Source organism: Epinephelus fuscoguttatus, linkage group LG10 (genome assembly GCF_011397635.1).
Source record: "Epinephelus fuscoguttatus linkage group LG10, E.fuscoguttatus.final_Chr_v1".
In the NCBI taxonomy this organism is placed as follows: domain Eukaryota; kingdom Metazoa; phylum Chordata; class Actinopteri; order Perciformes; family Serranidae; genus Epinephelus; species Epinephelus fuscoguttatus.
In genome coordinates this window covers 15,158,123-15,168,011 of record NC_064761.1, presented here as the reverse complement: position 1 = coordinate 15,168,011, position 9,889 = coordinate 15,158,123, and the positions used below count along the sequence as shown (strand labels likewise).

The 9,889-nt window shown below is 41.1% G+C and overlaps 1 protein-coding gene across 2 annotated transcripts; it reads left to right on the top strand.

Moving 5' to 3' along the window:
* Positions 1-378: 378 nt before the first annotated feature.
* dmrt2b (doublesex and mab-3 related transcription factor 2b) lies at positions 379-5,013 on the top strand. 2 transcript variants are annotated; one of them, XM_049587181.1, is made up of 3 exons: positions 379-1,449; positions 2,616-2,718; positions 3,685-5,013. In XM_049587181.1, the coding sequence occupies exons 1-3, from the start codon at positions 1,063-1,065 to the stop codon at positions 4,536-4,538; spliced, it is 1,344 nt and encodes a 447-aa protein (XP_049443138.1). In that variant the 5' UTR covers positions 379-1,062; the 3' UTR covers positions 4,539-5,013. The 2 variants fall into 2 exon arrangements, with proteins under 2 accessions (XP_049443138.1, XP_049443140.1); XM_049587183.1 differs by having other exon boundaries at positions 381-1,428.
* Positions 5,014-9,889: the final 4,876 nt, after the last annotated feature.

Below are 9,889 nucleotides of genomic sequence, written 5' to 3'. Positions count from 1 at the left end.
TGAGGCGCGTGCGTAATTAGTGCATATCGTATCAGGCTGGTAAAACACACAGCTTACATATATATATGCATCCTTACGGACATATAACTGTATGCTTTAAAGTAAGGCTGCTCTTAAGCTCGCCTGGTCCCTCTCTGAAAGGATTATTACTGTTATTATAATAATGATTTTTATGGCTGCTGGTGGTTGTACTCCCATTGTTATAATTTGTAAATTGTTGAAATGTCTACACGCATTTGTTCGTCGATTAATCTTATTTTTTCCTACTATTTTCAAACGAGGATTTCTTGCGTAGAAGAATTTGGAGATGTGTGTCTGGCAAGATCACAAATCGCCACTGAAATATGAGAAACCACTTCGAAGGTGGGCATGGCAGGGCAGGGTAGGGCAGGTACAGAGGTTTATAGGGAGAGGGACAAACGGGCTTCCCCCAAATCTTTGCTCACGGGTCCCGCGCCAGGAGCTCGGCATTGTGGCCCGGTCTATTATCCGCCTGTTCTTGGAAACAGCGTCAGAGAGCAGCTGAGAGAGGCTTAACATTTCAAACGTCTGGCGGTAGGCTGCAAAGTTTCCACCTTGAAAACTCTGTCATGTATCAGCAAGCTGGAGCAGGACACCACACCTCACGGCTTGGTGTTCAATAGGATCTAGTTTGCTGCAAAGTTGTGGCGCACAGCCTCTCTTCACTCTTAATGCGTCGTTTTGGTTTAAGTCTACGGAAGGTGATTTATTTATGTTAGGAGAACCTGTTGTATACCATCTGTGTTATGTTTCAGCGAGGCAGAGTTGAAATTGTTATTTTTCTACGTTTAAAATGCGTGCGTAAAACAGCCCAACTACTGTTATATCAGCTCTCCTGACTTTTTAACAGGCGACGAGCGTTTTGGCAGACAGTTCATTTCGAAGAGTAATTCTACTTTAATAATTAATTACCATAGTTACGTTTGCTCAGTTCTATCTTGATTTAAAATCCATTTCATCTTGTGCGTAAAAGTCTGCTCAGCGTTAGCAGCCACGTTGCATCACGGATTAAAAGTGAGATTCCGGTGTTATTAGTTATAGATGTCCTCTCAGCTGGAAGGAGGCCCGCAGCTGGAGACCACAGCAAAACTTGACGATGTACTAAAATCCGAAGAAGTTGTTGACGTGACAAGTCCTGACGGATGCGCTGGGCAGTGCGGCCGCCGCGGGGACGGAGGGGGGAATAAAGTGGCCCCGTCTCCAGAGCGCCACCAGCACAAACCACGCAAGATGACCCGGAGCCCCAAATGCGCCCGCTGTCGGAACCACGGCGTCGTTTCGTGTTTGAAAGGCCACAAACGCTTCTGCCGCTGGAGGGACTGTCGCTGTGCCTGCTGCCTGCTGGTGGTGGAGAGGCAGCGCGTCATGGCAGCGCAGGTCGCTTTGAGGAGGCAGCAAGCTGCGGAGGTGAGGAGAGCACAAGGGCAGGTCAGTGATGGAGAAATGATGGAGAATAAACAGATGGGTACACCATGACCTCCAGTAAATGATTATCAGGTGATGATATCGTCATTAATAGCCAGATTTATAACAAACGAGGTTTCAAATATGGGGTAAATACAAGTGGCTCATACATGTTGGTAGACTGAAGATCAGGATGTAAAGCTATGCTGTGTAACACTATATTATTTTCTCAAGCTGTATTGAATATTCTGAAGAGAAATCGCAGATACATATTTTACACTGTACAGAAGTGTTTACAAAATAAAGCTGCAAATCTGAATTTTTCCATATCCATAAAGTTATCCATACTTTCAACTAATCTGACAATATCATGGCCCAGGGCAGTTCATACTGTAAGCTCCATATTTTGTTTACCCAAGCAGGATGAAGAACTTCAGACTAAAACACAAATGTTGTTGTTGTTTTTTTATAATTTATTTTATGTTATTTATTAATTCAAAACACATCCACAATTTTTGTACAAATTTCATCAGATTTTAAACACTGAAGTCTTGCTGAGATATAGATATTTTTTAACAAGAAAGATTTTATTATATACAGTATATAGATATACATAACAAAACATCTCAAGACAATTCAGCCTCATAAAGCAGCCATTAGAATTAAAACATTCATAAAAAAATGAGTAAGCACAAGTTTACACATCCCTCAAAGAAATGATTGTCTCCAGTCTTACTTTGTGTTGTATAGTTCATTCCAGTAATAAGATCATTTGCAACAGAAATCTGCATTCTGTCTGCAGAAGTTTCAAACTGAAAGCAAAATGTTGAATTCTTAAATATAAAGTGTTTATCATCAATACATATTTTCAGACTGTATCATACAAATACATTGTTGTTTGTATAATATCAATATAATATTATTATAAACATTAACTTTGATGGTAAGTATAGTACATGAAATGGCATTTAGATGCTCCTTTATTCAAAATGACTTACATTTATACTTTTATCTATATTCTTCCAGTGTCAACAGGATAAATATCTCTCCGTCTGAAATCTTCGAATCACAAAGAGCTCTACTTGCCTCTTACATAATGTATTATTTCTCTTTAATTACCTTTGGGGCACGCTCTCAGCATATCATGATTATGTCCAAATGTCTAATTCCTGTTCCCATGTTTCTCCTAGGGTAAGAGGGGGGTCAGGTGTGCAGGTCCGTTGCGGAGGACGGCATATCAGCGTTACAGCAGAGCAGCCGAACCGAACGTACTGGCTAAGAGCATCCTGCAGGGTAAAGTTTAATTAACATCTCCTTTCTCATTAATGTCCTCCCTTTTCCCCAGACTGTGATAGAATGTGCAGTTAAATTCTCTCAGTAAATCAAATGAAACTGTGGAAGTCAACTTTGACTGTTTGCTCTGTTGCTGTTAATGCACTGAATGGTTAGAATTCATGTAACATTATGAAGTGATCAACTTGGTCTGTCGTCTGTTAGTGAATGAAGTGATTCAAAAACATTTACATGTCATTTTACACAGGAACATTTACATGTCACAGTAACCTCTTTAGGAGTAGAAGTGCAGCAAAATTCACTTGAAAAAAAAAATACAGAAATCAGATCACTGTGTCATAGAATCTTTTAGGACATTGATTTTAATGGAAGTTTAGCTTGACATTAAACAAAACCATAACCCACCCACCAAGCCTTATCTCAACCAAGAAAACAGTCTTAACCCACAATAAGTAGTTGAGTTTATGGGGACCAGCTGTGTCCTCATGCAGATGTTAGTCCCCACAATGTCACCAAACAAACCTTCCATAACACACATATGCATTTTTCACATATCCTCTGACTTCAACTGCATACTGAAGGCCTGCTTAGGCCCACACTGCCAGTACTTCGTCTTGGATGTCATTACCCAGCATTACACATGCACTTAATTTATCTCAACCAACCTGATCACTGTGCCTTCACTATTTCACAACAACAGGCCATTACTGTAATACATAGCGTGTATTAATACCTGCTGGCTTGCGGTCAAATCCTACTGGAGGCTTTATCTTCTTTATAGCTCTCTCAGCCTCTCTGTGCTCTCAGTAAAACAAAAATGACACCGCTAACCAACTGCGTAATTAAAATAATAAAGAACAAAGTACCCAAACATAAACATAACAATTAATTGGTTGGAACAACTTCATTATTTATAAATGAATTAAATATATGGATACATAATGGCTGGCTTTGGTTTTTATTCAGGGCTCAAACCGGTGGCGCCGCCGCTGGAGGACAACACCTCCTCCTGGTCAAAGCACACACAGCGCGACCATACACACGCCACGTGTCCCCCGATAAGCGCTCGGATGAGGAAGAGGCGAGCCTTCGCAGACAAGGAGCTGGAGAACGTGATGCTGGAGCGGGAGCTGAGACAGAGAGAGCTGCAGAGCGACCTTTCCTTCTCTTCCTCTTCCACCCTCGTCCCCATGCTTCACCCTCCGCCCCTACCTGTCTCCCCAAGCCTCCACTGCTGTCTTCTCAGCAAGAACCCCACAGCTGCAGGGACACCCAGTTATATGCCTGTGTATAAATATAAGCCTCTCTATGAGTGTGACTTCCAGTTCTATCAGTTCTTCCACCTAAAAAGTAGGTCCTCCGCAGACGACTATAATGACTTCTTAAGCCAAAGCTCAGAGCAAACCAGGGAGGGTGAGGAGGTGCAGAACAGCTGGAAAGACTGTGAGAAGAAAGACAGACCAGAGTTGATGTCTCTACCATCACAACAAAGACTCAAACATCATGGCAGCACCTTGTCAGGTCTAGACCTTGTCAAATCCCACTCAAAAGCAACAGAAATAATGGACTCAAATGGCTCTTCAACCATCTCACGCTCTATTTTTGGAACAGATCAGGGTATCCCAAGCGGGCCAGACGTCAGTGCACCCAGCAGGACTTTTGATCCCAGGCCTCTGACAGCTAAGGGCTGGTGCTCAGACACTCCTGCCGACCAGGCAGGTCCACATGCCGACTCTGTCAAGAGCCCTCATGGCAGCTCAGTCAGGACTCCTGCTGTGAGGCCATTACCTTTCTCTGTGGAGGCTCTACTGAGGGCCTGACAGGCAAATTGAGCGCAGCATAGTGCACTTTGTTTATGTGCGGACTATGAATTCATGTTGATTGAATAAATATAAAAACTGCTAGATGTATTACCGGTTGAAACTCCTCTTGACAAGGGTTGATTGCTTTAAAGTGAAATATTTATGAACCATTTCCAGAACACGAATTAGTCTTTATATTGTTTTCTTATTTTCATATAAATGTATTTAGCTATATTTTAACTATAATTAAAAACATAGCAATGAAACATATATGTGCTTGATTACGATATGTTCACTTGTCTGCCTACATTGCTCATATTTTTGTACAAATATACAATTTTAAAAATGCAATCCTTTCTTATTCATCTCTGTCAGCAGTGCGGTCCCGAGCCACTCTGCTTCGACCCCCCGCACATCAATCATATTATATTCTCTTTTCCTGCAAGAAGAAATATACAGTACATCTATAAAACAAAGTTGATGAAAAAGTCAAGTTGTGTTTGAACTTGTGCCCACTTCTTACTTTATGCATTGATCTTTAAATCAAAGTGTAGATGTGGCTGGCTGGCTCTCGGGCGTTGCTGTGTCAAAACAAACCAGGTGCTGCTTAGAAATCTCTTTTAACTCTTAAGAAAACTAACACTGGAAGGAGGAACATGAGGGGGAAGCAGGTGGTTTGCCAAGAAGACAGTTAAAATGTGCAAAGAGTTTCCCAAAAACTGTCTGTAATAGAACAGAAAAGTCTGACTGAAGCCAAAAAAAGAACCATAACTGATATTTCTGCATTTGTTCTTTTTTTTTCACAAAGCGAGAAATATGTCGTCATTATTTTTTGCTGAGCTCTACTGTTGACATTTTGTCAGACTGCAGTCTATCATTATGATTGTACAACCTTAAATTTACTGATCATATAACGCAGTTTTATATTTCATAGAGTATCATTTCATCTCACCAACAGAATGAGGGAAGATAAGGAGCATTCACCAAGTGTTGCCAGTGTTGCCTAGGCGACATTGTTCTTTATTGTATGCTAAGGCTGACGCAGGTTAAGTTTGTTTGAACACGCATTTGATCTCTATCCACTTTCCACTTCTTCTCTCCCTCTATTTTTTTTTCCACGCTGTAATCTCGCAGAGATGGAGGTCAGATACTTTTGACAACTCTGGACCTTGTGGCGTCAACACAGAGGTGATAGCGCGCTGCTCCGTGTCTTTGTTTGCTGGAATCTACCAGCATATCAGAATACCTTTCTCCTCATCTTTCCACCGACAGACAGAGAGGGGAGATTGGCACAAAGGAAGATGAGGTTGTGGGCCTGAAAAGCACTGAATATGTGCCATTGTTTTTTTTGTTTTTTTATGTACACCATCTGCAGTGATTTTTTTTTTCTATATTAAAACATCTTCCTTGCAGAGACTGCAATTGCCATTTTCACTATGATGATAAAAAGATGAGCATCAGTCACAAAGGGGTGATAATGACTTCTGTGAAGAATAACACAGAGGGTATAAATCAATTTTCCCCCGGGCAAAGCTTGGGGAGAAGCTCATTTATCCAGTTCCCCCATGTTTCATCCTGGAGTGCCCTTAGACGAGGTGTGTGGCGGCTTAATAGATAGAGACCCTGCGTTAAAATGCCATTCACGTTCCACTGTTCTTGTTAGCACTGTGCCAGGGACAGACAGATTAGCTTTATTGTTCTGTGCTCTTTGGAAAGGTTTGATTCGATCTGCGATTGCCAGTTTATTAACATTTTCCTTTCAAGCGATGGAAGGAGAGAGAGAGAGAGAAAGAGAGAGCACATGAACAGGGGAGGGGGGGTTATTGGATTCAGGCCAGTTTGCTGACAAAGCAGTTTCAACAGGTTGAAACATGTTTTTGGATTTGTAACAGCCCAAACCCTCCTCTTCCCCCCACCCTCCTGCCTTTTGTCGCCCACCTCTGGTGCTCCTGCTGTTCATTCTCTCGTTGTGCCTCATTTCCATTTCAGCAGGATTGATTTCACTGTGTTCGGGTAGAAAAGCTTTGCTTTGGCGTTTCCCTGTAACTCTGATCTTCATATTTTCATCATAGAGACTATCAGCAGCAGCAACTGGAAAGACTGGGAGAAAATAAAGAGACGAGCTGGCGGGTGGGTGAGACATGACAAAGAGCTAGCGCACAGGTTACATGTGCTCCAGCTCCTTTAAAACTCTTTTCATTCACCTCCACCCTGTTATTTCAATCAAGGAGGTTCTTTCCCCTCCCTCCTCCCATCAATAACCAAGTATTGCGGTCTTCACCCACGCCGCCATAGGCCTGTTCCTGGCCTAGCGTGAAGCCATCACACTCCAGCTGCACGGTGCAGAACTATCGAAATGATCTTTGTTTTCCCATTGCCTTCATTTCCTTTACCACCTTGCAGTGTTTACACAAGCTGTGTGCAAAGGCAGACGTGCAGGGAAGGTAAATTGTCATTCATGTAAGTTTTTCGCAGGACTCCGGCCTCCCTCCAGGACCTGACTGAAGCAGCCAGACCTCTCTAGTTGTTTGGTATGATGTACGTATCAGTCTCCCCTCGGCCAGATCATCAGCAACATTTAGTATCAGGGTTCAGTGGAAAGCCTTTGATCGTCCTGCCAGCTCTCCTCATTACAGAATGATAGTGGACTAAAAGCATATGTCTTAGTGTGGCAAGGTCATTTCCCTTGGCACTTCTGAGAGAGCCGCTATCTGAATTTAATAGTGTTATTATGGGATGTTTGGACAGTGCAAAGAACTCTCCAGGTTGATGAGGACCCTGTTTCGGGCATACTGAGTTTGAATAGAAACAGCATGCCTGCTCAAATTATCTTTTAATGGTTATCTGGTCGGTCCAGTCGGAGGTGTCATAGTAATTGTGTCTCATGGAGGTGGTGTATAAGAGTGGCAAAATGTCACTGAAACAGCAGCCCCATTAGTGACTGAAGGTTTACGTGCTATTCATTTTTTCTTAAATGCTCTCATACCTTCCAAACAAGGTAACATTAACAACTAATTACAGTTTAAACTGTACTTTATTGCAAATATTCAGGTGCAATTCTTTTTCTGCACTGAGAGATGTAGGAGTGGTTTGTTTTTGTCAGTTATGTTTCTTTCCTGTTAAATTCTTATGTTAACAGCTCAGGAGAGTGATTAGTGTTTTGTTATTCTTAGCATTAAAATCTAATTAAAATACAATTACACATTTCTTATAAATACTGAAACTAATTGACAGTAATGAATAAATTCTAAAGGTACAGTAGTGTATGCAATATAGCATAAAAACACATTTACTCACAGGATTAAAAATTATTTATATTTTGCTAGCTCATGCACACAGTGTTAATTGTTCAGTGTGAGTTGTGTCAGGGTTGTAATAAACTTGATGGGCTTTTTTCACTCAGTCAAGATAATTTTAAAGTCACTTTTCCCAAGGACAGATATTTCCTGCACGACTTAATTTGTTAGCTGTTGTTTTTTTATTTTTTATTTTGTTTTTTGTAAGGGTGCTATCTTTGGTGTGCTGATGGATGTTATCATTAAACTCCAGGCAGTATTCCTTCTATGTATTTCAACAAAGTCACTGCAACATTGAGTATGAGGGTTCATAGCAGAGCGTTTGATCTTTATGCCAGCTTGCCACGCACTTTGGATTCTCTCCTGTCCCACCCTGCCCTGCAACAGTCCTGCATGCTCTCCGGTGTTTGGTAGCCACTGGTGTAATGTTACGCTACAGCTGTGTGAGTGTGTGTGTGTGTGTGTGTGTGTGTGTGTTCGAGACATGGGTACAGCAATCTTGCTTTGATTTGTGGATACAGGCCGGTAATGAAAGCATCTCCAGTGCGGCATCTCTTCAGTTACTGCACAATCATTTCGATGCCATACAATGACCTCGCGAAATAAAAGAAAGGATAAGTATATAAAAGTAAACATTATTTCTCAGGTATGACTCAGACACAGTTAGAGCCAAACGGTGAAAAAATGTTCCTTTATCTCTTAAACGCTCATCAAAAATGAGCCTTTTGTTGTACAGCCATTCAGAGTTTGAAACCTTTAATTATACTGACCCCCTCCAGCTAGTGACGTAACTCATGTAGACACTAGGAAACAGTGCCAAGAATCATTCATCAAGTTCGGTGCAAGTTTGACAGTGATATCTGAGAGATGTTTGTGCTATATATTTTGACCTTTAGTGATCAAATAAGAGTGAGTTTTTGGAGTGTGGAAATATGTGTACATGAGTATGCAAGTGTCAGACCAGCAGTGCTCAAGATATAACCTGAAATGACTCATACAAATGATAGATGGACAGACAAAAAAGACACGATCAATAGATCAAAACACCAGACAACCTAGTTAAGTCTGTCTGCACAGCACAGACGGGTTCCATGCGGTGCAGGTCAGGCTGTGCTCTTAAGTCAAGGATGATGATTTCACAAAAAAACAGACCAAACAAAAGCAAAGAAAATAGAATCAATGTGGATATTTCATGGATGATCATGGCATTTCTGCTTCATTCCAACAGAAAAACGGTGTGAGTGTATTATGAGGCGTAATGATGCTTATAGTTTGGAGTTAGGAATAGTTTGACATTTTGGGATGCTTATTTCCTTTCTTTTATTTGCCAAGATTTAGATGTGAATATTGCTGCCAGTCCCATGTCTGTACGCTAAATATGAGGCTACAGCCTTAGCTTAGCTTAGCATCCAGTCTGTATGGAAACATTTCAGGGGATCAGGGCTGGAAGTAAAACATAGCATTTGCTTTTGTTACTGTTACAAAGGCAGTTTGAGTACTTTGATTATCTCCTATCTCAAGTATTGTACTTATACATTAAAAGTAGCATCCTGTACTCTGTAAGAATAAAAGTCACATGTAAAAGTCCTGTTAAACTGTGTCAATTTCAATCAATCAATTTTATTTATAAAGCCCAATATCACAAATCACAATTTGCCTCACAGGGCTTTACAGCATACGACATCCCTCTGTCCTTAAGACCCTCACAGCGGATAAGGAAAAACTCCCCAAAAAAAACCCTTTAACGGGGAAAAAACAAACAGTAGAAACCTCAGGAAGAGCAACTGAGGAGGGATCCCTCTTCCAGGACGGACAGACGTGCAATAGATGTTGTACAGAACAGATCAGCATAATAAATTAACAGTAATCCATATGACACAATGAGACAGAGAGAGAGAGAGAGAGAGATGCAGGTAATGACAGTAGCTTACAACAACATTAATGAAAGTAATAATATTATAGTTATAGTTCTGGCTACTGTGGTACAATATGTTGAAAGTATGTATTAATACCTGGCAGTATACATGTGTGACAATAATCATATGTGTATAATAACAGAAGAAGTATGACTAA